The sequence below is a fragment of the Aricia agestis genome, chromosome 8, assembly GCF_905147365.1.
Source record: "Aricia agestis chromosome 8, ilAriAges1.1, whole genome shotgun sequence".
Taxonomy (NCBI): Eukaryota; Metazoa; Arthropoda; class Insecta; order Lepidoptera; family Lycaenidae; genus Aricia; species Aricia agestis.
Genome location: NC_056413.1, coordinates 186,145 through 213,973, shown reverse-complemented (window position 1 = coordinate 213,973; position 27,829 = coordinate 186,145). Strand labels below are relative to the sequence as shown.

The 27,829-nt window shown below is 38.8% G+C and overlaps 1 protein-coding gene and 1 long non-coding RNA gene across 2 annotated transcripts; both read left to right on the top strand.

Moving 5' to 3' along the window:
• The first annotated feature begins 9,181 nt into the window (after positions 1-9,181).
• Positions 9,182-17,054, top strand: LOC121729994 (transcription factor GATA-6-like). The gene is made up of 7 exons (XM_042118784.1): positions 9,182-9,242; positions 13,759-14,740; positions 14,824-15,010; positions 15,340-15,527; positions 15,969-16,127; positions 16,442-16,544; positions 16,975-17,054. The coding sequence occupies exons 2-7, from the start codon at positions 13,766-13,768 to the stop codon at positions 16,986-16,988; spliced, it is 1,626 nt and encodes a 541-aa protein (XP_041974718.1). The 5' UTR covers positions 9,182-9,242; positions 13,759-13,765; the 3' UTR covers positions 16,989-17,054.
• Positions 17,055-17,065: 11 nt separating this feature from the next.
• Positions 17,066-17,952, top strand: LOC121729998. Its single transcript, XR_006036049.1, has 2 exons — positions 17,066-17,265; positions 17,798-17,952. It is a non-coding gene; the product is annotated as an uncharacterized LOC121729998 (long non-coding RNA).
• The last annotated feature ends 9,877 nt before the right edge of the window (positions 17,953-27,829 follow it).

Below are 27,829 nucleotides of genomic sequence, written 5' to 3'. Positions count from 1 at the left end.
TGATGCAAGGATGAGTCGCAAACGTTACATCTTCGTGTTGTACTGTAAAACTTCTATCTCTTATCGGCGGTGTTTACTAATTAATTAATCTAAGCCTAACTATAACTGTCACTTTAATGATATTTCGTAGCAAAACGGGGACTATGTTTCTAGGACACCACGCTTAGTTCCTATTTCACATTCCCAGTTTTTGCTGAAAACTCTAAGCATAGACATCTGACATAAATTATGTAGTCTGATACATTTCACTAGCTGTTTTACTTACGTAAGAATTCAGTAAAATATCCTAGGCCATAAAACTTTAGCCCTAGCCATATAACCATGAGCCATAGTACGACAACGATGAATAATACTTTGAGTCAGTGTCAGCAGCGATAAAATCAGCATCGATTAGGCATAATCTTTTATGCGTGTAAAGGCGGTCTACATAAATGTGTAGGCAAACTGCGTTCTTATCGGGACCTAACGAGTTGCCAAATATTGTTATCAGTTTATTACGAAAATATATTACTAGTCCTCGTTGCCGTTCCTATGTTTTCTAGCCGGCATTACGGGTTATCGTCAAATATCGTATTGGCTTAAAGTAGAATGGTAGATTTATGAATCTATAAAAGTATTAATTTTCATCGGACAAACGAAGCCTTTATGCTGAGGGAAAACAACGAGTAGTGCTTGTGTAGATTGCTTTCTAAAAATATATGTAGAGAATAAAAAAATATATGAAATGTAGAGAAGACAAAGTTGTCTAATAGGCGTTCACAATTCACATAGACTTCTAATAGGCATTCCATAGTGGATTTATTATGAAAGTTAATACATTGATTTATTAATTATCATAAGAGCCTTTGCAGGAATGTACTTAGTACATACCTATACATACATAATATGTAGCAATACCTGTTGACTGTAAATAGGAAAATGTAGCACGTCAACATGAAGTGTTGTCTATTGAGGTGACAGTCCGATTTAGCAACGGACCTTATCAGTATTGACGGGTGACAGCGAGATATCGTCGTCACCTGTTAGTTGTTACAGCGCTCTTATATACCGACAATATCTCCATATCTAAATAAATAATAAATTATTTTTTGAAGATGAATCGGAATAAACTATGGGCTCTCTCTTTTTGGCGATCAGGGTAGAATCGCTACAATACCCCACCGCTACGCTTAGCGAAGCCGCGTTTCCACTAGGCAACTAACTCTAGCAGTATCCAAAGACAAGCCTGTACTACGGTTTAGGAGCCTGTAGATAGAGCTACTAGCTTCACTTTTAAGACGCCATTTTGTCTAAGACAAAGTAAAGTAAATTGAGTTATCTCTAGGACCAAAGGCCGAGAAAAGAGTCACTCGTGATAGTTAACAAAGGGATAATAAATAATAAATAAAACTTTATTGTCTCTAATCCTATCTAAATTTGTATTTAAAATTTAGATAGGAACACAAATATTATAATAGCACTAAGGTTTACAAATTAAAGTGCGCAACCCCTACACTAAGAACACTTGTGTTGTAGGGGTTGACTAAAATTCTTAAGGGTACATACAAAATAATATTATCATAGAGAAAAGACAAATATAATTCAATAATCATACGTTTATAAATTGTTAACTAAGACGTGTCTTTGTGTGTGTGTCTGTGTGTGTGTGTGTGTGTGTGTGTGTGTGTGTGTGTGTGTGTGTGTTTTCGTGCATGGTTTATTTTATTATTTCTAGCAGTTTTTCAGTTTCCTGATAACTTAGACTACTAAGCCAGCAGGTGATTGCTAACTTGGTGTCTCTCTTATTTAAGGTGGTAAGATTAACAATTTTCTTATAAGCGCGGTTGTACAATAGTGGGCCAAGAAATGGTTGATGGCGTTGTGCAGTTGTGGTTTGGATTTTAGGTATTGTAAATATTTTACATTTTTTTCTTCTACTACTGTTATTTGTAGAATCTAGTTTACTAGTAAGGCGATGTTGTGCTAATATGAGGTTTTTAATATAGAGTTGCCGAACTGATAATAATTAATACGTTGGCGTCTTTATAAAGTGCATCGGTTGGAAAGCGATAGGGTTTGGATGTGGCTACTTTGATAACTGCTCTTTGTTCTCTTTCAATCAACTTGATGTGAGTTTTGCAGGCTCCTCCCCATACAGTATTGCAGTAGGTAAGGATATACTCACATAGAGCTCGGTAGACCTTTATTATAAGCTTTTTATCGGCAATATTACGTAATTGTTTGAAAATAAATATGAGTTTACGTACTCTACTGCTAATCGTCATAATATGCTCTTTCCAGGAAAGATGACGATCAATAATAACGCCAAGATACTTGATGTTTGAAACTTGGTGGTATACGTCTCCGAGTGAAAGTGAATTTTACATATTTAGTTTTGTCCACATTCAGTGTCAACAGATTGATAACCAACCAATTAGCAACGATGCTTAAATCCACTTGTGCGTGTGCCCGAGCCTCTTCCACCAGTAAAAACTAAGGCAGTATCGTCTGCATAAGAAAATACTCTTCCATTGAACAGATGTGTATTACAAAGGTCATTAACGTAAACTAGGAAAAGACTCGGGCCCAAAACACTTCCTTGGGGAACGCCATAAGTAATGGTTTCTTCATCACTTATTGCAGCGCCTACTTTAGTTTTCTGAGTTCTATCACTTAGATAACTTTCAAATAATCGCAGTGCAGAACCACGAATACCCAGATTTTCGAGTTTTTTAATTAGTGCTTTTTTAATAAGTTTTTTCCTTTATTTTATCCGAAGACCGAAACATACTTTAGTTTTGGTTTAGCCATGTCAGCAACAGGACCTTCAGCGTCTGAAACTTTATTTTCTATTTTTTCAATAATATTAAATATTGAAGAAATAGAAAATATAAAAATATAGATAAAACGCGAGAGGAACGAAATAAGCAGTCGCATGGTGGCGGGAACGTATTTTTTTTCTTTTTTGTGAATATAATATAAATATTTGTGACATTTTCTTGCAAAATATGGACTTATCTTTGTAAAACCCTAAAATATGGAAAATAAAACTTGGCTTTTCAGTCTTAACATAATAATTCATGTTTAAAAACACATTCTAGGCAAAAAATCGCGTAAAATAAAAATATGTATTTACATATAAATCCGGGTCCTAGTTGTCACTAATAATAATTAAAGGTTTTCGCCTTATTTCGGTCATAATCGATAGCCTCAATGTATGTATGTTGCCTTCATCTTCTACATTCTACGATAATTCTCGTTTATATATTATTTATGTTTCAAAAATATCAGATCTATATAGGTAGTGTTATTCTTCCACGTTTCAGTGTCCCAATTCACTGGCAGGTTGTTATCACTCGAGTGCTGATAACGGCTCTCTCGGGAACTGCGCGCACCATCGGGTGACTCACAGCTCGTTGGAAATGTACAAGGTGAGGGGAAAAAGGTTCGGCATTGAGTAAAACAACCGCAGGTATCATGGTGGAAGAAATTAGAAGCGAAAAATGGGATAAAACTTAAATATCTATTAATAATATATATGTTTATGTCTTGAGTATGTTATGTCTGACTTTATTAATCCTACTTAATATTATAAAGGCGAAAGTTTGGATGTTTGTATGGATGTATGGATATTTGGTACCCTTTCACGCAAAAATTACTGAACGGATTTTAATGAAAGCTTACAATAATATAGCTTATACATCAGAATAACAAATACTAATAATAGGCTACAAAAAACGAAACTCAGATATTAGAGAAATAACAAAACGTTATTGATGCTTTAGAACATTGTCAAAAACTAAAGTGGAAATGGGCAGGACATATAGCGCGGATGAATAAACAGAAATGGACATACAAAGTAACTAACTGGACGGGACCACAATACAAACGAAAAAAAAGGAAGACCAAGAACAAGATGGATGGACGATATAATAAAAATAGCCGGAAAAGACTGGATGATTAAGGCAAATGATAGAGATGCATGGCAAAGTATGGAAGAGGCCTATACTCGTAGAGAGGTCCTTAACAACTAATAATCTAATAATTTAATAATTAATGAATGATAATATTAATCCATAATATTAATAATGTTACTAAATTTTTTTTGCTAATAATATTTGAATTGTTCATAAATACTTAATTAATAATTAGAAAATGTATTAAAACAAATAAATCACTGTAATTTTATTATATTATCATTTATGCATATTGTAATAATTAAGGAATAAACGAGGCTTATAATAATAATAATTATTATCACTACCATAAACCATTTTGACCTTTTATTGGTACTTTTCATAGCCTTTTATTATAATATTATGTCACTTAAACCGCGGGTAACACCGCGGGGCACAGCTAGTTTTTAATAAATCTGCTATAACGAGTGAGTGCTATCAAGTATTACATGATACATAATTGCAAGATTATAACCATCATACTAAAGGAATTCCAGGAATAAGAATATATTACTAATGTTAAAATATATTACTAATAAGTACATTTCATTTTAAAAAACTAGGCCTTTACATCCGTTATGGATGATTTATACAGTATTTTTCAGAGCGAAGTAACCACTCCTCAAATACTGTAGTGCCTGGGACAAGATTTTTAAATGTCCGTGTGGTTGCCCAAGCGCATACGTCATTCTCGCACCATAGTCGGCCTAGACCAGAGGAAAGAACTAGTCAATACGTCTGGGACCAACTATGTGTGGGTTTCCTCATGATGTTTTCCTTCACCGTCTATGAGCGTCCGTATTATGTACTTGACATCAGAAAATGTCTCATAGGTGCACGCCTCCACCCGGGTTCGAACCTGCACCCTCTAAGAGAGCGAACCAAAGGTCTACCCATTAGGCCACGGACGCTCTATTTCAAAGTCAAAGTGAATTTTTTTTAATTCAGAATAGTTTTTTTTTAAAACGCTTTCCGAACGTAGATGCTACTGGGGCCTACCACCGGTTCGGGAACTAACCCGGCGAGAAGAACCGGCGTAAGAAACTCGCACGGGGCCATCTTTTACCAAAAAGATGGAAAATTACAATGTCATTATGATTAAATAAAAAAAACTAAATACAACAAGTGTACAATCTATATATATATATATATAAAAATGGATTTTCAAATGTGTTAGTCGCACTATAACTCGGAAACGGCTGGATGGATTGGGCCGATTTTAGTCTTAAAATATTCTTAGAAGTCCAGGGAAGGTTTTAAAGTGACACGAAGTTCACCGGGACAGCTAGTATTACAATAAAATAATATACAGAAACAGCTCTGCAGGGGGCGACCTTATTCCCTCATTTTAAACAATTATTATTATTGTAAGTAATAAAACAGGGCATTATTAAGTATGTATTGTTGCTGTTGAGAGCTGTTCAGTTAACTGTAACGAGCGTCTTAATACCTGCTCTATAAATAAACCACACTTCACGATCTAGATGCTAGCTAGCTAAGTACTATATAGTATACCTAGTTATAGTCTCTAAAGAAGTAATAGAATGGACTAGCACAAAAAGTTGTCTACCACTCTAATAACACAGTGCTGTAGAGGCGGGTTTAAAAAATATGATTTTCTTGTAATGGTTTTAACTAAACAACCCTGTTGTATTGGCAAATTTTTTGCTATAAAATGCAACACTGTGTTAGTATTTTCTATTCGTTTCACATATTTGATAAATGTCATAAAAGTCCAATAAAATTAGTCGTATTTTCTTTTCAAATGATGACTCTATCGTCCTCAACGTAATTACTGCGCTTATTATTAATTAATTATGTGTCAGGTATCGCGGCGATCTGCAGCTTATCACTTAAGTCAGCGCCGATAACACAGAATTAACGAAATATTACTGAAGACTGATGTTTATCGCCACATTACGCTCCGAATAGAAAATAATATACTCAATACAAAATTTACTCAGCGGTTTGCATTCGGTTTTTCCGAGTATTTTAATAGAAATTCCGTATTTCTATTTTCTGTTAACTAGAGATAACCTAATGGTCGAAATTCAACCTCAAATAAAACATTTAATTATAAGTTTCAAATTTCAACGCTTTTCTATTAATATTCTATTGTCAAAATATTGACTTTATTATTTTTTAAACGTAAATAATTAATGATGACATACTGCCATACTGGCCGGGTAATAATCAGTATTTAAGATTAAATACAAAACAACTAAATCTATTTTCAATTTGACAACAGACTTCAACCATAAATAAAAGGGTACAATTCGTGTATTATAGCCTATAGGCTAGTCAATCAAAATCTTCTAGTGCGTTGTAGTGTGTGTAATGTTTTATTTGTTAAAAAATGTATTATAAAAGCATAATTTCAAAATACTATTAGCTCGATTCACTCCTCCATCATATAAACTATCACTCCTCCACCAAATAAACTATAACTGTGCAAAATTTCAATCACCTACGTTTCCGCATTTTTCGTCAAAAGGGATCCAAAGTTTTCGCTCGCGTATTAATAATATACTTATAGATAAAAAAAACTTTTGAAAAAAAAAAGGGTTGGATATTGAATTTAAACAACTAAATAATTGATTTCAGCCCTGTTAATGTGAAATTTGTATTTTCTGTGGTAGTAAAATACAGTACTAGACTATATTAGGAACCTAGGGCTTAAGCAGTGAGTCACTGAATATCTTCATGCTAGGAATGACAAAGTAGATCCTTTCCTTATGATGCACATTAAGCCGCACAACAAGGTACATTCGCTAGCGCAGTCGAAGTGTAAGCTGTAAGGGTGCTTACACACGCGCCAGCGGCAGCGGCACCGCCACCGCGGCGGTGCCGCTGCATTACTCATCCTTGTATTTCTATGGGCCCTTGGGCGGCAGTGCCGCTGCTGCTGCGGCGCGTGTGTATACAGCCTAAAGTTTTATTTTTCCCAGAAGTGGTGCCCGCGGATACCGATGTCTTGGATTAGCAGCAAGATGTGGAGGTGGTTGTGATCGATCGCCGGTAAGCCGATAACGCCGGCCTTATCGCGTTTATTGTGCCGATAACGCCCTCCCCGCACCCCTCACCCCCCGCGCGCCCGCCCGCGCCGTGCTACACCCGAGGTGGAGTAATCTCCTCATAAATGGCTCTAAATCGTAAATAATAAAATGTCAACAATAAACCATACGAGAAAGCATAAAATTACAAATTTTTTGGTTCCTATGCGGCAACAAAATAGTACTAGTAAGAGTAGTTATTTACTAATGTTTGTTAATATACATATAAATGCGTTGAGTAGCGTGCTTCGTGTTACAAATCTCGTAGTCGTTACTCAATCCTAATTAACTTTTGTGATATTTTATTTTCTATACTTGTTAATGAGCTGCCCCACTAAAAAGTATGGAAAATGAAAAATCACATCAATCACAAGTTTTCAGCATTGACTTTTTTTAAGAAAACACACATTAAACGCTATGTTTAGAATTTGGAGCTGAGCTGTGCAACGCAATAATAGTTTTTGTGATGAGATAAAAGTGACATAGTAAACAAAGTTCTCTTTTCAAAGGTTTACCTTATTGCGGCCTCTTTTCCCTTCGTTCGAACTCACGTCTTAATGTCAAGTCGTTTCAAGTAAGTCTTAAATGAGCCTTAATAAGTATTGTTAAGTTTTTATCAGTAACCCTTTGTAAAATCTTACCACCACTTGTTTGGCACAAAAACTGGATTATTATCGACGGGAAACTGTAATTTTTCCGCAATAAAAACTGTCCACCTCTACAGTCCACCAACTCAGAACAAATCCAAATTACTTCAGTGATTCGAGCAAGAGGAATACACACTCGTAGATATTTTATAATATTAGTTAGGATTTAACATGACGCAGAGTTCCAAATTGAAAAAAGTTGTAGAACATTTTTAACCCTCGACAAAAAAAGAGGGGTGTTATAAGTTTGATCTATGTTGCGCATGCTATATACTGCTGCAGCATCGCATAATTCTATGATGAAACATGCACCAACAAACTGTATTAAGTACGTTATTTACAGAACACAATTGTTACATTGTGTGCTCGCGGTTTAGCGCGGCTTTGTCTGTCTGTGTGTGTCAAGAGTACAAACTACAAACACACAGACAGGCACTAGCGTCGAGCTGTATAATAGGCAAACAGCCCAAAATAATGTAACTGGCATGATATTGCGCATAGTCGGCTGCCTCTTTTATATTTCGGATTCACTCTCTATGATAATATTATACAGTCATGATCATACTTACATAATATACAAGTAACACCCCCCCGGACTATTTAGGACTTAGGACTAGTATCTTAATATTATCTTTCTTGCAGCTGTTTTAAAAGTTAAACAAAGATAAAGCACAGATGAGACCGGTCGTCGTGCCCACTGCCTACAGTCTACACGGAGTGCGTCACATAAGCGAGGAGCGAAGGTCGATATCGTGTGCAATTATGTATCGCAACAGTATGTACCCGACGATACCTACTTCATAGATTTATACACTACTCAGAATTAAAAAATGTAATTTAAAAAACAATAAATATATATTTATTTATTATTTGTATAATATATTATAATCTATTCTACTAAGTATATTAAATGATCAAACGAACTTACCAAGTGAAGTTCGATCATTATTATATAAGTCGCTTCATTCGAACATATATAATTATATAGTGATGGACCACAATTAATTAAAATTCATAATATTATTTCAATTATGCTTGGTGCGAAAAATCTAAATAATAAAATAACAAAAAAAGGATATGGACGAACAGTCCATAGACGGCCACAATTTTATAATTAAAAAAAAATATATATATAAGAATTTAAAGTGTTAGTAAAATACAAGCAATCGATCTCGATTTGGCATCTGCCTTAGAGAAAGGAATTCAGTTAGGAGAAAGGAATTGAGCTGGAATAATAAAAATCCATAGAGGCCGTCTACCGTGTAGGAACTACGTTTCGTAACAAGAATTCTTTCGTCTATGGTCTAATAACGTGTCGAGTGTAAGAGCACCACGATAAGGTCTATTCGTGTCAGGCGTGTTTGCGTTTCGGTCGGAATTTCTGGACGTGAGGCATGTGGCAACCGGGGAGCGCTTGCGAAACCTGAAGCTGAAAAGAGAACGCGCTACGGCGGCGGCCATTGGTGCGCCCCGCCCCCTCCCCGCCCGCCACCACCCCGCCCCCCGCTCGCCCCCGCGCCGGCGCTGATAACAGTCGATGTGGAGATACCGCGCGTGATAGTGGGCCCGGAGCTATGCCCGCGCCAGGCACGTAGACAGCAGCACAGGTGAGCATAGATCAGCATTATCGCTAGATTGTGCTATCACTCGTATCGTGTGTTTACAAAGTAGTTCCTCCAGATTTTGCGGCGTCCCCATCTCGTGTGCGTTTACCTCGGTAGTACAATGTGACAATTTCACCGCGGCCGGTGTAGTGAATGCTCGATGAAATGTTTTCTTACAAAAGATGAGCAGCGAAAGTTCTTCCCCGCATATAAATAAAAGCAAGCATATAACTTTTTGACAAACGATTAACACCAATAGGCGTTGGTAGAGTTGGGACTGAACTCTGTCTTGCTATAACATTTTAAGTTCCTTGGACAGTGTAACAGTGATAAGTAGCTTCTTACGTGCAGAAGTACATCTACATTATACACTATTTTTTTGGACATGCTAGATAGCATGTCCAAAAAAATAGTGTATGATCTACTCAATGTATTATTGGTGTATTATCAAATCCTCCTTATTTAAAATAAGTAAGTTGTTTAAGTTAATAAGTTGTATATTTTTTTCCTCGCAATGTTAAAAAAAGTAACGGAGCAATGATTTGACCGTAGGTTCAGGTTTGACAATAATAAATAATAATTATTAATACTTAAGTTCTTTAAAATTCCTCAAAAACAAATCTGTTAATAATATCAGGCCTAAAAATTGTTTACTTTGATGTGTTAACGTAAATTAAAAATAATCATTTTATGAAGACAAAAGGTCTGCTAAGATTTAATTAGTTTTTTACCGTCGCGTCTCTCGCGCTACCCACGCGCGAGTTTAACTTATATTTTATTTTGTTCAGTTTATTATAGTTTATAAATAAAACACGCACCTATCTAAAATAATAACAGTAAAATGCTAGCAAGAGATGGTTTCTGTTAACAAAATCTAAACTTAGTAAACCAGATTTAAAAACTCAAAAATATATTACTAACTAGCTGTCCCGGTGAACTTCGTTTCACTTTCAAACCTTCCCTGGACTTTTACGAATATTTTGAGGCTAAAATTAGCCCAATCCGTTCAGCCGTTTTCGAGTTTTAGCGTTACTAACACAATTAGATATTCATTTTTATAATATTTTATATATATATATATATATATATATATATATATATATATATATATATATATATATATATATATATATATATATATATATATATATATATATATATATATATATATATATATATATATGGATTTCCAATTGTGTTAGTAACGTTTATATTCTGTTTATATTAAAATAAATTTTGTTTATATCTATATAGATATAAACAAAATTTATTAATTGATCCAAAACGATTTTTTAATATCAAGACGATTCACTTACTACAGTTATTAGCAGTTTAAGTTGAATTTCATTACTTGTTATATAATAATATATTGCAGGTTATTATATTTTGTAACTCGTAAAACAATACAGACCATAAAACAAATGTGTAGTATAAAAGTTGTGTACATACTACATAGCTCACTGGTCAGTAGCTCGTCGTAGAGCCGCTACGCCGTAGCGCGCTACGAGGCTACTGTTGCTGGCTACGGGTTAGTACTGTAAATTACAAAATATTGTTATGTTATATTTTTTTATTTACAGTTTAATTAATATTTTTTTCATTAATGCAAGGAACAAAAGTAGTAACAGGATCGTGGGCCTTAAATAACTAAAACGACTAAAGTTTTTTCGGACACTTATAATATTGCAAGAATAATAATAGGATTGAAAGAATAACGGACACTGGATTGCGTCGATTCGTCGCGAAAGATATGAAATTAAAAAACATATTAATTTGCAGCTGATCAAAACGATAAATCACAAATGAGTGAAATGAGCTTTAGAGTAAATTACACAACCAAAGGAAATAAAGTTGACAACCAAATATAAAGTTGTTTTTTAATAATCGTGTAGCGGCGTGTGTTTAGCTACATATATAGTCTTGAAAAACTAGAACTACTAAGGTCTATGGTAAATTTTATGAATTTTGAAATAATAACAACGAATAGTCTCAGCGTATCCAAAATGTATTCTGGTGCAAAGTTACAATATTCTAGGATAGGGGGTAGGAACAATTAGCCAATAGGCGACGCGTACGTGTATCGTTTCGTATATTTTGGTGATATAGTGATTGGATATACATGATGTCACGGGAAAGTAGCACTTAACACTAAGTTACACAATATGACGTCGTATTTTTCTTAAAATACTTTTTTTTCGTACGTTATAGTAACTCATAATAATTCAAAGAATTAAATTTGAGGGTTTTATTGCTAAAGGTGAATTAAAACGAGTGTAACGTCTCTTCTAATTTGCTTGGGGAGTTTAGGGTGAACTAGATTATATCTAGTTTCATTTTACTCTAAATTAAACTAGATATAATCTAGTTCATCCGTCCCCAATCCTCCTGCAACATAGACTTCAGATCACCAGTCACGGTGTGCGTAATTGAACTCCTCTGAAACGGCTCGACCGATTTTCGTGAATCTTAGCAAGCACATAGGCTAGGGTTAAGAATCGGACAACATCAGCTACTTTTTATATTAATTTGTGCAATAATTTTATAGTAAACGAGCTTTTGCACGCGGCTTCGCTCGCGTTAAGAAGTATTATTATATACAAACTTTCATCCCCTATTTGAACCCCTTGAGGTTGGAATTTATCAAAATCCTTTCTTAGCGGATGCCTACGTCATAACATCTACCCGCATGCCAAATTGCCCGATCCGTCCAGTGGTTTGGGCTGTGCGCTGATAGATCACTATGTCAATCAGTCAGTCAGTCACCTTTGAGTTTTATATATGTATAGATTATAGATTATTGCAACTCGAGACTGACGGCGACCATTGTTGGTACGACGGGATAGCGATGGACATTGCCATGGTGACATAGATATTTAGTCACTTCAATAAAATAATATGGATGAAATCCTACTAATATTATAAAGGCGAAAGTTTGTGAGGATGTAGGTATGGATGTTTGTTAATCTTTCACGCAAAAATGGACTACAGCTGAATGGAGTTTAATGAAACTTTACAATAATATAGCTTATACATCAGAATAACACATGGGCTACAATTTTAACTGATTTTCAAAATGGGGAAGGTGGTATGATCGTTTTTTTATGTTCAACGAATACTCCGCCGTTTGTGAGCCAATTTTAATTTTTTTTTTTTATTTTGGTCTATGGAGCATCCCATTTTGGTATCATGTTCACAAAAGTGGTGACCTGATGAAGGAATCCATGAGTAATCGAGGGAACTCCTCAAAATTTATATGGAAAGTTGTGCTGACTTCGGTTTCGTGAGAAGTATTCCGAGCATAATATGCTAACAACAAGTAAGATTTTCGACCCAGCGAAACCCACCCATGGTCCAGAAGCTGCTGGGAGAACTCCTGACTCTTTATAGATACAAGTTTGAGAGGAAAGCATATGCTACTATGCAAATTACATTCACCTATTTCATTATCATCATCACTACCATAAACCATTATACCATGCATCGTCCTATTATGACCCAATTGTTGGTACTTTTCATAGTCTTTTAGATCGAAACTCGAGTTTGTCAAGCGATTAAAAAAATCTATACTAATATTATAAACCTGAAGAGTTGTTTGTTTGTTTGCTTGAGCGCACTAATCTCAGGAACTACTGGTCTGAGTTAAAAAAATATTTCAGTGTTAGATATGTGGATATGATGGTGGCACAGATATAGAGTAGACCACTTGAAGGCACATAAACTATTTTTTTGCGGGAAAATGTACGTTTTTTTATTTCGTGGTATTTAATTTCTAATTCGTGGGACATCTAGTACTTCATATGGCAAAACAACGTTTGCTGGAACAGCTAGTTACGATAATATAATTTAGTAGTTTGAACACGATCGGTTACGCCCTATGGTATCCCAGTGAAATATGGTCCTAAGGATAGTCGTGATATAAAACTGAGCTTCTATGTCGAGCAGTATGTCAGTGACCCGGTGTCACGGCGGCGGTGTCGCGGTGTCGGCGGTGTCGCGGTACGGGGCCTACACAAACATGCGCCTTATCGGGTGGTGTGGGGCCCGTTATCTCGGGATCACAAACACACCCCGCCTCCCCGCACCTCCACACCGCCGCGCCTCGCGGTCATCCATCAAGCGCGAAGCTCACAAGGGCCGTCTGTGTCCTATAATTCATGCATGCAACAGCGCCTGTTTTTATTTCAAACAAAGGATTTCATAACGTCGAAAGCGAGCTCCACTATGTCTCTGTCGTTTGTTTGTAAAATACAATATTATTTGATCTCTCATCCGCGGTTCACTATTTTATTTTAACTTAAAATACGTAAGAAACGACACTCTGTCCGCTAGTCGTGTGACGTCAGCGGCGCCGGTTCCCTATTTGTATTTCCGAGCTAACGCGCGCTTCCGGTTCAAAGCCTTCGGCGTGTTTGCTCACCGCCGCCGGCCCGAGGAACTCGACCCGGTCCGGCTGACACTAACACTAGACCGCAGGCGTCTTCCGGCCGCGATCACGCTAATATGATGACGTTCCTCGCAGACACGACATGGACAACGTACCGGCGATGTCGCGGGGCGAGGACGACGCGGGGGCGGGGAGCGGGGAGGCGGAGGCGCTGCAGCTGGTCAAGAGCGAGCAGCGCGGGGAGGAGAGCGCAGCGGGGGCGGCGGGCGGCGGAGAAGGTGAGGGCGAGCCGCAGTCCGTGATCACGTCGCGGCGGGCGCTGCGCACCATCACCGCCGCCGGCCACATCACCACCGAGCTGGCCGATGACGGCGTCAAGGACGAGCCGCCCGAGCCCGCCGCGCTCGACACCGACCAGCTACACTTCGCCGAGCGTCAGCACTACGACGAGGAGCGCCTGCGCCTCGCCGAGGCCGAGACGGCGCGCTACCTCGCCTTCAAGCCCGACTACCGCCCGCAGTCACCCGACCGCCGGCCTCAGTACCGCGCGCCGCCGCCCCGCTCCGCCTACCCGCGCGGCCCTGCGCTGCGGTACGGCGCGCCACCCGGCCCGGACGACGACGAGCAGCAGCACAAGGAGCAGCAGCAGTTCGCACCAGACCCCGAGCGCCAGTACATGGAGCAGCAGCAGCAGCAGCAGCAGCAGCAGCCCGCACTCGAGATGATCCAGACTACGTCGCTGACGGACCAGCAGGCGGTGGGCGTGGCCTACCAGCCGGTCAAGTACGAGGCGCGCGCGGACGACCGCGGCACGTACGCGGCGCTGCAGCCCGTGTCGCAGGCGGGTGGCGCGGGGGGGTCGGGGGGCGGCGCGGGCGGCGGGGGCTACTACGCCGGCCAGAGCCCACAGTACGCGGCGGCGGCGGCGGGCTACGGCTACGGCGGCAAGGAGCTGCTGACGCTGTACGGGCGCGGGGAGGACAGCCCGCCGCAGCTGCTGTACCGCGACCCGCCCCTGTCTTCGTCGCTGGGCCGCGGCGCGCACGTCGTGTACGGCCCCGTCGTGCCGCAGTCGCAGCCCGTCTACGAGGCGCCGCCCAGCCCCAACTCGCAGCAGGTGACTACACGCGTTGCGACCTACCTGTGCTATTGTCCTATTGTCAACTTTTAGCCGAGGTGTATAATGGTGGTTGTGTTCAGGTGACGCTGTACACGCACGGCAACACGGTGCAGTACAAGGTGGGTGGGGAGTACCTGGCGCAGGGCGGCGTGGAGTACGTGCCGGTGTCGGGGTACGAGGGCGGGCTGCTGGTGGAGAGCTACCCGGCGCCCGCCCAGCCCTGGCCGCCCCACAACCTGCTCTCCATCGACGACGGCTTCGATCCTAGTGAGTGACGCCTTTAAAAAAGTCATGTTTATTAACCCGAGAGCCAGCTACGGCCAGACCTTCGTCATTTTATATAAGCTGGAAGTTTGCTTGTATGTAAACCTATTTTAGTGACAAGAACGACCAGCAACTATAGAATTTTGGTCACGGTTACTTTAGGAGGAGTTCCAGTTCTGAAGGTCTACCTAGCCTTCGATAAAGTATATACAAAAGCTTATTTTTTTTTCATTAACATAACGAGTGCCAAGGAGGCATCCTTTTCTTTTTAGAAACAGTGAGAATGAAGGTTTTAAGATGTGATGATACTTCCTGACACACCATCTGTGCAGGTATGACGGGCATGGGCGAGGTGAAGGAGTGTGTGAACTGCGCGGCGGCGACGACCCCGCTGTGGCGGCGCGACGGCACCGGCCACTACCTGTGTAACGCCTGCGGCCTGTTCACGCGCATCAACGGCGTCAACCGCCCGCCGCACAAGCAGAAGGTCAAGCCGCAAGCCGCGCTGGTGAGTGACCAGGTCGAGAAACATTTTACATATTTTCTATGTTTTAAGTCCGCTGAAAATTAATGAATCGAGAGCGTTTGCTCGCGCTCGTGGCCGTCGGTCATTTTAACCTTTGTTTTCCTCACTTTTTGTCACTGACCTCTATAATACACCGGACAGGCTATGCCGTACAAAATGACAGCTATTTTTTGTCACGATTTGAAGCGCCACGGTGAGCGTACTGTGAACTAATTACATAGAAAATTACAACCGCCATTTGCAAAATAGTAGTTCCAAGTACACTCACTACTGCTTTCACATAGCAATCAGCGCCAATATGGCGACTTTCAAATAGGACCATTTTATTGATAGCGATCGCCTGTCCAGTGTATCATAGAGGTCAGTGCTTTTTGTATAAAGCAGAGCAAACGTTCACCGAAATAATTAAGTTCCCGTAATGCCCCTCCTCTGTAGGTCACTGACGGCCGTTTTGTCCAACAGCCGACGAACGGCAACCGGCGCGTGGGCGTGACGTGCGCCAACTGCCGCACCTCCAACACCACGCTGTGGCGGCGCAACAATAACGGCGAACCCGTCTGCAACGCCTGCGGCCTCTACTACAAGCTGCACAACGTGAGTACCCCGCGACTGTGGCCGACGGCGGGCGGCGGCGCTCCGATACCGCGGGTATCTAATCGCCGCCGCCGGTTATCAGGGAACTCCTCGGCAAATATTGGACCCGTATAAAAAATCAAAACACAGGGTCTCATCTAATCTCCCGAGATAACTCGGGCTACCGACCGATAGAGAATTATCACCGCGGCCCCGAATACTCGTAATGAGATAAATAATCTTTTATCAATTATCTCGCGGAGATACGCTATGTAAAGGATGATAGCGATTACGAGGAGTTCCCCGCGTCATTCACTTCCTTTGTGTGTGCGCAGGTCAACCGGCCGCTGAGCATGAAGAAGGACGGCATCCAGACGCGCAAGCGCAAACCCAAGAGCATGGGCGGCGGCGTGGGGCGGCCCGGCGGCGGCATGGCCGGTGAGTAGCAGGGCGGGCGGGCACCCACCGCGGTCGCGCGAAAGTCGACTGGTAGAGGGACGTTTGCACGATCTTTAGTTTAGTGTACAATCGTCGATCGTTCGCTAGAAGGCGACTCGACGTTCGAGTGACCGCGTAACTTACGCTGACGTGTGTGTGTGTGCGCAGTGGAGGCACACTCGCACAAGGTGCTGCCTCCGCTGTACGCGGCGGTGGAGGGCGGCGCGGGGGGCTGTGGGGCGGGGGCGGGCGCGGCGCCGCTGCTGCTGCTGCCCGGCCGCCAGGACATGTGAGTAGCGCGCGTATCTCCGGCTCTCTCCGGCTCTCTCCGGCTATCTCTGCACCCGCACTTGCACTAATCGCTTCCGCTCCTGTCTAATCTGTGTCTGGCTTGGTATTGGCTGGCGACTGACGCGCACGTGTGTTGCAGGGTATCAGCGCTAGAGCGGCCAGCGTCGACGTCCACGATGCACTACCGCCCGCCGTAACGCCGCGCTGCGTCGCCGGGACTCCGACGGACGTACTGCACGGGGAAGTCGCTCGTCTCACGTTTAGTCTTAGTGCTCCATCTCGAAAATTTTAAATTATAATATACTCAGGAGCTTCTAGGGAGCTCCTGAATTACTCGAGTATCTTCATCGGCTAGAGTACCAAATATTCGTCGAAGGAGGGACGGCGACGTCGCCGCTAATTTTAGTCTCTCGACCGGCCAAAGCTTAATGTAAGTTCCGAACGGATCGCATGCAATGCGCTGCTCAACCGTAAATTCCAAACAATTTAATTTTGTAAACGACGCTAGTATTACGCAATACTTTGCCCACTCGGCGCTGTACTTCTAGTCTTCTACAAATGCTAAGATTCTTGAGCTGCTATAATTATTATAAGCCACATTACACAGCCAGAGTAAACATCGTAAACGATAGGTGATCCCGCGCCGCGCCGGATCGTTGGTAACCGCGCGGTGCGGTGCGGCGCGGCGCGGGGAGCAAACACGGAAGATAACGCCGCGACGACGTGGAGCTCCAGCACAGTATAAATATCATACAGCAGACTAACTCAAGCGGGTGGATCTTGCTCGCTCAATACAGAGACGAGTTTCACTAGCTTGCTGTGTGCATTATTTCGTTTCTTTAAGTTAATACTCTGAAATCGTGCTAATATGTGCACGTGGATCGGGCGGTTTCGTAGAAAGGTGGTCTTCTGTATGTGTTTATATTATGGCATTAATCTCTCGCTCTTACCTGTTTGTCCAGATCGTTCGCAGTTGTTTCACCTCCGACGGCACCTCTATGCCGACGACATAACGCTTACAGTCGGCGATACTCCGAGTTGAATTAATTTTGAACTGAGTTCTATTGTGACTATTTGGTAGAGGAAAAACTTAAGACTTACCATTTTGTGCCAATTATAAACCAAATACATATTATTATTCTTAGAGATCATAGCTTAGAAGATATTGAGTAGAACAAAATATTTTATGACTTATTTATAGATAAAACTAAAGTGTAAGTAAACAGTACAATTATTGTAAATTTTGGGACCATAATACTGTTATACATTTCTGTAGTATAAGTAGAGAAACAAATGTAAATACCAGTTTAAATCTAGATAACTACAATTTGAAGCCTTGATCATTATCAGCAGTAGTATTATATTATTATCAATACGAAATATGAATTCATACGAATATTGATCACCTTGAGATCCCCGATAGGTACGAAAAATGTTTCAACCTTAAATTGTTAAAAACTTAAAACTTTAATTTTTTCGGTCACGTGTTTCATAGTACCTGAGGTAAAGTAATTTATTATAATAATATTACAAAACTTTCACCAGCAATCCCATCGCGCTCTATTAAAATCTCTTTTGTACAGTATATTTCGAAAATATTTCAAAACTCTAGATTCTTTTTAACTAACTAAAAGTGCGAAGCACAGTACTTAATCATAGTGTAATTATTTTTAGATTAGCTAGGTTTTTTATGCTGATCAAATGTTTAACGAACAAATAGTGATGTTGTTGTGAAGGAACAGTTTTTGGGACAGCCTGTTTTTTACTAAATTGAAATATAATATGGGATGTACTTAGGTGAATCTCGTAGGATGCGCTATGAAACTTTATTTGTTAATATGAAGTATCAAGTCTCGTCCTACGGACTACGGTTCTAAATTTAGTATAGCCCATCTAAGTGAAAAATAAACCTATCGTACAGCTAGAGGCTATATAGATTTACTTGTATCGATAGCTTGTTAATTTATACGTGTTTTTACATGCCCTGTAAATTACCTGTAAGAATTGGACAATACCCATTACGATTGATTATAAACGATAAGAGCTAAGTCGTTTATCGGATTACGAATTTATTAATATATTTATATTATTATCTACTTAAGTGTATGTGTCACGTCTGTGTGTGCGTGTGTTGTACATAATGTGTGTGATGAAAATTTGTAATTTAATAAATATCTTGCCGAGTTTTATTTTGGTGTTTACTTGGTATGAAGCCATTCTGTTTTTAATCTGGGCAGACTGTTCATCTACTTATTCTGGGGAAATCGACCCGCAGGCTGCCGCGAATGCCTGAAATTTCAATTCTTGTGATCCAGCCTAACAAGAAAACCCCGTTTTAACACTGTCTTTTGGATGCCTATGAAATATTATATTCTTGGGCTTTCTAAAAGTCCTGCGAAAACCCAATCACAATAAATGTAGTTCTCATACAATGTGCATGTCCATTGTCCACATTGTAGGTGAAATTCAGTTCCAATGGTTCGGCGTTGTATTAGAAATATTAATAATAACTACCAGCCTATTAGGGGCAGTGGTGGATTTACCAATAGGCTAAGTAGGCTGGAGCCTAGGGCGGCAGATTTTAGAGGGGCGGCAAATTTAGCCCAATTTTTTTTATCTTACAGAAATAAAGAATCCCACCAAAAACATTTCTTGTAAAATATTGCCGAGAGGACCACATATTAGGTTTACGGTTTACCCTGTGAAAAAGATATGAGATCTCATGTAGAGTCAAGCTTCTAAATCTATACGGCCTAACTCTACTAACTTAAACAAATTCTACATACTTACACCAGTAAATATGTAGGTAAGTCTTCGCTGTTTCGCTACCGCACAAGGTGAAACCATGTGAAACATTGTGTGGTCGTCTAAGCAAATATTTTCAAAAAATGTTTTCGGTGGTATATGATTGTGAACTGAACTAACGTATTGAATTTCAATGGTCGGTTATAGGGGCAACTAAAATTGAGTTGTCTACAGGCGGCACATTTGTAAATCCGCCACTGATTAGGGGGCGTCCACAAATTGGAGAAAGGTCTCGGCAAATCTCACGCATTTTTTTTCTCATTGTTACAAAAAATATATAAATAAGTACTATTTTGGTCCATTGCATCCCGATTGTACGTATGCATAAGATTTAATTGTAATCGCAATAAGATTAAGATCATTCACTAATTCGTTCGAAAGAAAATAATTTCATTCATGCTTTGACGTCGCGTCGTACATCTACTGACTGTTAAACAATGCAACGGCGCGCTTACGTAAGAAACCCACATTTTGAAAAATATCACGTGAGATTGGTCGGTGAGGGAGAGGGTTGAATAAAATCTCACGAAATCTCACCATGGGGGAGGGAGGGTCAGAACTCAGAAAATTTAAAAAACACCTCACGTAATATTTTGTGAAAGTATACCTAATGTTTATTATAGGAGGCAGAAACTATCTTTTATAACTATTTATATGATGGCTAAATATATTCCCTCAAAAAGAGTACATGGTAAAAATAATTTCCCAGTTTTGTACAGCTCGGCCCTTAGAAAAGTTATCAAAGAAAAATTTAAATATCTGCGTAAGTATAGAACCTATGGCAATATATCAGACTACCATACCTTCTAACTTCTTTACAAAAGATAGCATTTTAAACTTTCGCGTTGCATTATAATTAAACTTTTTAATCGGGACTTAACGCGACTTATTTAAGTAGTAATGCTACTACGAGTACATACTTTTTCTCGACGTTTCGGCCGTGTTGCAACGGTCGTGGTCACGAGGGGACTGACACAAAAGGGCCAAATCTCTGGAGGAAATTTGCTACAGGTCTTACATTGAGAAGTGTGAAAACTCTATAGTTACCAACCCCAAATTTTTCTGGTCCTTCATTAAAAATAGTAAAAATGCTCATTCATTGCCTTCCTCGTTAGCATGTGAAGGCCGCACTTCTACATCGGGAGCAGAAGCTTGTTCCATGTTCGCTTAGTATTTTTCTCACGACCGACCAGTGTCACACTAATGATAATAATATATCGGATAGCTTATACAAAACCAACAAATTTCCAGTTAATGATGATGAGATCCTGCCGGAGCGTGTTAATTATCTTTTGAAATCCGTTGATCTCACTAGAGGTGCGGGTCCAGACAATATTATACATATATATAGATACAGAGGGGTCGCTGTTGGGACCGTTGTTTTTCAACATATTTGTTAACGACATTTACATTTGCTTTCGTCATTCAGGATTCTTCCTGTATGCTGATGACATGAAAGAGTTCATAAAAACTTGTAGCCTGCATGATAGTCACCTGCTGCAGGAGGACCTTCGAAGACTTGAGGCATGATGTAATATCTACAAACTCGACCTAAACGTAGCAAAATATTGTTCAATGACTTTCAGCCGATCTTCTAAAGCCACTGATAATTCATACTAATTAAAAAACCAAAACATAAAAAAGGTTAATGAGGTCCGTGATTTTGGCATAATTCATGACTCAATGCTAACATTATAATAAACTCTTTCACCACATAACCACCAGAGCTAATAGATCCCTCGGCTTTATTATGAGAATGAGCTCCCAATTCCAAAGTATAAAAACAATAAAAATTCTCTACTGTTCGTTTGTTCGCAGTGTTCTAGAGTATGCCTCTGAAATTTGGAATCCCCAATATAGCATCCACATATATCGGTTGGAATCAATCCAAAGACGGTTCACGAGATTTCTGCAATTTAAATGCATCACATTCGATCATAACTATGAGTCCAGGTGCAGGCGATACCACCTCCTGCCTTTACACCTAAGACGTCAAATAACGGACATCTCGATACTACTAAAAATCGCGAAAGATAAAAATAATAGACTCCCCTCTCCTACTTTCTAAAATTAACAAATTTTCCGGTCGATTTTCCAGAATATCCTCTTATAATCCCCTTTACATCCCTTTTCCCCACACAAATTACAGAAAAAAAAATCCTTCTTTTTAAGATCTTGTAACAGCTTTAACGATTGGCACAAACGTTTTGTAGACATATTTAACTCAACGGTTACCGGCACAAAAATACTTATATCTAAGCATTGGTTTGACGGTGTTCTCTGGCTGTCGTTTAATATTAATTATTGATCTCTTATTTGTTAATTTTTTCTAAATTCATAATAATTATAAATGTATGTTCCTTTTTATAAGCTATAATTTTTTTTAAGTGAGTTTTTGTAAGTTTTTTAAGCTTTCGTAATTAATTAGTTTTTAAATGTGAAAACGTGTAAATGGTGTCTAGATTTTATACAGCCTTCTATAAATTAAATAAACACTGTATGTTTTCCAAATAAATAAAAAATAAAATAAAATACATTTTGATTATATTATTTTAGCTCTACGTTAAGAGCCTGCTGCCAAAAATATCAAAGCACGCTAGCCCCGCCTACATACCCTGCTATCCTCCAATCGTTATATAATATAATGATTTCATGAATCGTGCCCGCGAGGATTGTACTTTGCGCTGCAGCTAACAGTGAACAATATTGCGTACCAGCGGTTCTCGCATTGTGGCACGAAAGTCGTAAGTCCCAAAACTGTTTTTCATGATTACATAAAAATTCAATACAATACTAATATTTCTTTAGTCATTATTTTATAAAGTGTGTGATTGTAGTAGTGCAAGTTATTTATTGACTCAATAAGTGTAACAGATATTTGTTGAAAAGCCCAAAAGATTTATAATTTCGAAAAATAATATAACTATCGAGTCAAAATAAGTGAATCGTGTTTTCCGTTAGGCAAATATCAGATAAATGTACAATGTTTAAATAAAACTCAATTTCATTTAAGTAAATCGTCTTTCGGAGTTGTAATACTTAAACACAGCAAAATCTAGCAGCCCGCTCTTAATGTCTACTAAAATCGTCACACGACATACAGAAGGAAAATTTGATAAGATTAAAACAAAGGCATTTTTCTCAAATCCACAAAAATACTAAGAACAAAAATAGATACTTACCTAATTAAAAAAAAATCTTATACACAAACCCGGTAACTACAAAAAACAGTGCTACACGAGTCACGACTAGGACTTTTACAATTAACTCTACAGGACACAAAATACCCTTAACTATTCCCACTTTGTCTATTAGTTACCAATTTTTGTTGCTAAAATTAGTGAAGCATATTTTAAGCCATGTCCTTACATGAATATTATGCTCCCGGGTGAGTTGACACTTCTCAGTAATCTGGACTTTTTTTTAGATCACGTAAGTTTGCGCTAACTTACGTGTAGTATGAAACGAAACCACCTACGCCATCTATGATTATGTTCGTGAAATAAAATTACTTTTACTGTGCTACTAGATGGCGTTATACAAATGTTTTTTAAAAGCTACTTTGATAATTAAATATTTTAGTAAATATTTACCCCTAATATGAAGTTGTTATAAAATCAGTATATTAATAATATTATTATGTCGTTATCACCATTATAATATTATGTTCGTGATAAATTAGTTCTCGGAACGTGTTGGTGTCGTTAGCTGTAAGCCATTGTTAGCTAGCTGATCGGGTACGTACTTCCGCCGTATACCAATAGATAGCGGTGGTGGTACAGTACGCAAAATTTTTGTTTAAAAAATTTACTTCTGCATTCTGATTGAAAACTGTTTTTATTAAAAAAAAGGTTGAATACATTGGATTTTATTATGCATTTTCAATATTTCTATCATCTCTAACCTTTCTTGCCCTCTATGCTCATCATGTAGAATACCAAAAGGCAAAAAAAAACAGATACTTTCTCTATATAAATATTAATAGATTTTTGGGGTGGGATTTGAACACGCTAATCCCAGGAACTACTGGTCCGATTTGAAAAATTATTTCGGTGTTAGATAGCCCATTTATCGATAAAGGCTATAGGCTATATTTTATCACGCTAAGACTAGGAGCGAAGAAAAAGAGGAAAATGTGGGAAAACGGGGGAAATTATTTGAAAGGGCTTATCTCACGAACTACTGCAGCAATTTTTCTGTTATTTGGCACAGATAAGAAGAAGATCAGGGTAAGGGTCATAGGCTATTTTTTGTGGACTAACTTGTCTGAGAAATATCTAATTCACAAGGGCGAAGCCGTGCGGAACGTCTAGTCTATACTTATAATTAATAATAATATTATAAAGCGGAAGAGTTTGTTAGTTTGTTTGTTTGAACGCGCTAATCTCAGGAACTACTGGTCCGATTTGAAAAATTCTTTCAGTATTAGATAGCCCATTCATCGAAGAAGGCTATAGGCTATATTTTATCACGCTAATACTAATAGGAGCGAAGAAATAGAGGAAAGTGTGGAAAAAACTGGGGGAAATTATTTGAAAGGGCTTATTTCAACGCACTTATCTCAGGAACTACTGGTCCGATTTGAAAAATTCTTTCAGTGTTAGATAGCCTATTTATCGAGGAAATCAAAAGCTTATATTTTATCGCGCTAAAACTAATAGGAGCGAGGAAATAGAGGAAAATGTGGAAAAAATGGGGGAAATTATTTGAAAGGGCTTATTTGAACGCACTAATCTCAAGAACTACCAGTCCGATTTGAAAAAGAACATAGGATACATTTTTCCCGGAAAAATGTACGGTTACTGCACAATATACTTTTATGATTTGCGCTTAAACTATTCAATCTATTTTGATGGAATTTTGTATGGAGATAATTTGAGTCTCGGGAAAGGACAAGGAATACTTATTTTGTCCCGGAAAATGTACGGTTCCCGCACAATAAACTTTTATGATTATCGCCTAAACTATTCAATCTATCTTGATGAAATTTGGTATGGCAATACTTTCAGTCTCGGGAAAGGACAAGGGATACTTTTTATCCCGGAAAATATACGGTTCCCGCACAATAAACTTTTATGATTCTCGCCTAAACTATTTTGATGAAATTTGGCATGGAGATTTCCAGATATTATGTACTAATTTGAAGCTGGGACAAGGATTTTTTTGTCCCGGAAAAATGTGCGGTTCCCACACAATATGCTTTTCTGATTTCCGCGTAAACGACTCAACCGATGTACGGGAACAATTATAAACTAAAGTCAACGCGGACGAAGTCACGGGCGACAGCTAGTTACTGAATAAGCTGATTAATATTATTCGAGCGCCTACAGTTTTTAAATAGCAACAGCTGATTAAATTTATACTTACGAACAAATTATAGGGAAAAGGTGGTAATGTGGCCCCTGCACATAATATATTGGCCCCCTTCAATATTTTAATGTTTTAACAACGCTATCCAGTATAATTTTGGTGGAATTGGATGCTCGCGGCATGCTACTAATTTAGCACCATACAAATCCAACAGAGGCTGTCAAGTTCGATTGTCAATTTATCGAGTTTAAACTTTAAACTTGCGACCGGCGAAACTTTTAAGTGTACCTACCTAAGTACGTGTGATTTTATTTCGATAGTTGTTAAGAAACAGAAATATTTGGCTTTTGTGTTCTAACATCGGATACATCAAACTGTTTTCCTACGGAATTTAAAAGGTAAATATAAAATTAAACATTTAATAAATATGTTTGGTACGTTTGTTTAAAAATTAGCAATAATTGTAATTTGGCCCCCTCAGATTGGTCGTCAATCGTAATTTGGCCCCGGGGTCCCCGGGGGTCACATTACATGTAAGAGTGTTTCATGACGTAGAGGATGTAACCACGATGGAGAAGGCGCTGGTAGGAATGCTGTTTAACGCCAGAGAGACACTAAAATATCCAGCAGTAGCTCTGAAACTGACGAAGACGCCGTAAATACTAATTAGGACGTCTCAAAACAAATACTTAAAACAAAATAAAATTAATATTTAAGGGGGGCTCTCATACAAATGTGATTTTTTTTGGCCTTTTTTGCTCTATAATATCAATGTGATATCAATAATGGCAACAGGTAGGTACTTGAATTTTTCTCAAAGTACTTAGTTATAATATGTGTACTATATATTTAATAATAATATTAAAATAAATAAAAAATTAAGGGGGCTCCAAAATCCCATACAAAAAATACAATTTTGGCCTAATTTTGCTCTTTAATGGTACGGAACCCTTCGCTAATAAATAATAATATTATATTGTATTCAGGTTTTTTGAACATAAGTAATAACTTCGTTCCATTCGGGTGTCCCTTGACACCTTTTTTGTTTTTAGTATTTGTTGTTATAGCGGCAAAAGATAAATTATACACAATCTGTAAAAATTTCAAAAGTCTAGCTATAGCGGTTTTTGAGATACTGCCTGGAGATAGACAGACAGACAGACAGACAGACAGACAGACAGACGGACAGACGGACAGACGGACGGACAGACGGACAGACGGACAGACGGACAGACGGACAGACGGACAGACGTACGGACAGACATACGGACAGACGTACGGACAGACGTACGGACAGACGTACGGACAGACGTACGGACAGACAACGAAGTCTTAGTAATAGGGTAAAATTTTTAAGGGTTTCATAGTCAAGATACCGAAACTATAAGGGCTCCTATAGTTTCGGTCTGTCCATACGTCTGTCCGTCTGTCCGTCTGTCTGTCCGCGGTTTTGCTCATCGCGGATCATTGCGGACTATAGGACCTACAAAGCTGTAATTTGGCATGAATGAACATAATAATATTAATGATACCGACAAAATGGTACATGAAATCTTTAAAAAATATTTTTTTTGTGGCACCTTCCGTACACATCAAGCAGGGATCATTTTTTTTTCACGTCCACCCCATCGTGTGGGGTGTCGTTGGATAGGTTTTTTAAAAATTTTATGAGTATTCATAGATCATTTTCCGATTTAGGGATCCGTTTGTGAAATATTAAGTTTTAGTTCTTCCAACTTTCTACCAACTAACGGATGCTTCTGGAAATGTGAAAAAATTCACGGGAGTAGAAAATATGCTGCATTTAAAAGGAAAACTATCACGGCTAAGAAGACATCATAAGTTATTGAGTAATAGTCGATCAACTAAAAAAAATGTATTCGGCGAAGTATAAAGGAACTTTTCGTTCAAATTCCTTTGAAAGTAACTGAGATGATGTTGTTAGTAGTGTGAAATACGTTATATGTAAATGTACCTACATTCATTGACCGATGACCATACAAACATTTTAAAAAACTAGCGGTACTACGGAACCCTATATTGCGCGTGGCCCGACGCGCACTTGGCCGGTTTTTACCCTTTGGGTACGGAACCCTAAAAATATGTAGAAAAAGTGCAAGTTAATAGTGTTTTATTAGTGTTTAACATGATATTCCATCAATTAGAGCCTACAGTACAATCTTATTATACAAGTTCTTCATTAAATTTTAAGTAGGTACTAAACTGGAATGTAGTTAGGTATTCCATGTTTTACAGTCATTCAAATAAATTATTTCCGTTTTGTCCTGCCGGGTTCTGAAAGTGTGGTTCATAATGTTATATAAAAAATTAATTAGGTAAAAGTCGTGGACCAGTCCTTGTTTTAATATTTCAGTTTTTTAATAAATCACTACTTACTACCGACGGGTTTTGGTTTTGTGGTCGTTTTATGTTCACAAGCGTAGGTTCATAAAAATATGTATCATCTCAAAATAAAATACGCAATCTCCAATATCATGTTCGATATTCAAATACTATGTTTAATTGTATCCAATCAAGAAATCCTGCAGAGAGGCCATTCATTTGACCTCAGACCTCAGATATATATAAACGACATACACTGAAACATCGATTATTATCGAGAAGATGAAAGGATAACCGTTACTGATTCATACTATATAGCTTTATAGCTGGCAGCAATAGTAGCAGACGAGTGGTATGAGAATAGAATAGAATATTTTTATTGCAAGAATGTAGTGTTACAAAGGTCTTAAGATTTGAATTAATATATTGTTATGTAATTATCTGCATGTAGATTAGCTCTGCAACGCGGGGTTGGCTCCTAGTGTTCGGTCACTGGTCATCTCTTTACACTTTGAGGGCGAAGAGGACTACGCCGC

Excerpts from the sequence above, each read along its gene's own strand:
- LOC121729994 (XM_042118784.1), top strand. The coding sequence starts at position 13,766 with ATGGACAACGTACCGGCGATGTCGCGGGGCGAGGACGACGCGGGGGCG. Across the intron at positions 15,528-15,968 it reads CCGCGCTGGTGAGTGACCAG|GTCACTGACGGCCGTTTTGT; the intron begins GTCGAGAAACAT and ends CCTCCTCTGTAG. Across the intron at positions 16,128-16,441 it reads TCTACTACAAGCTGCACAAC|GTCAACCGGCCGCTGAGCAT; the intron begins GTGAGTACCCCG and ends GTGTGTGCGCAG.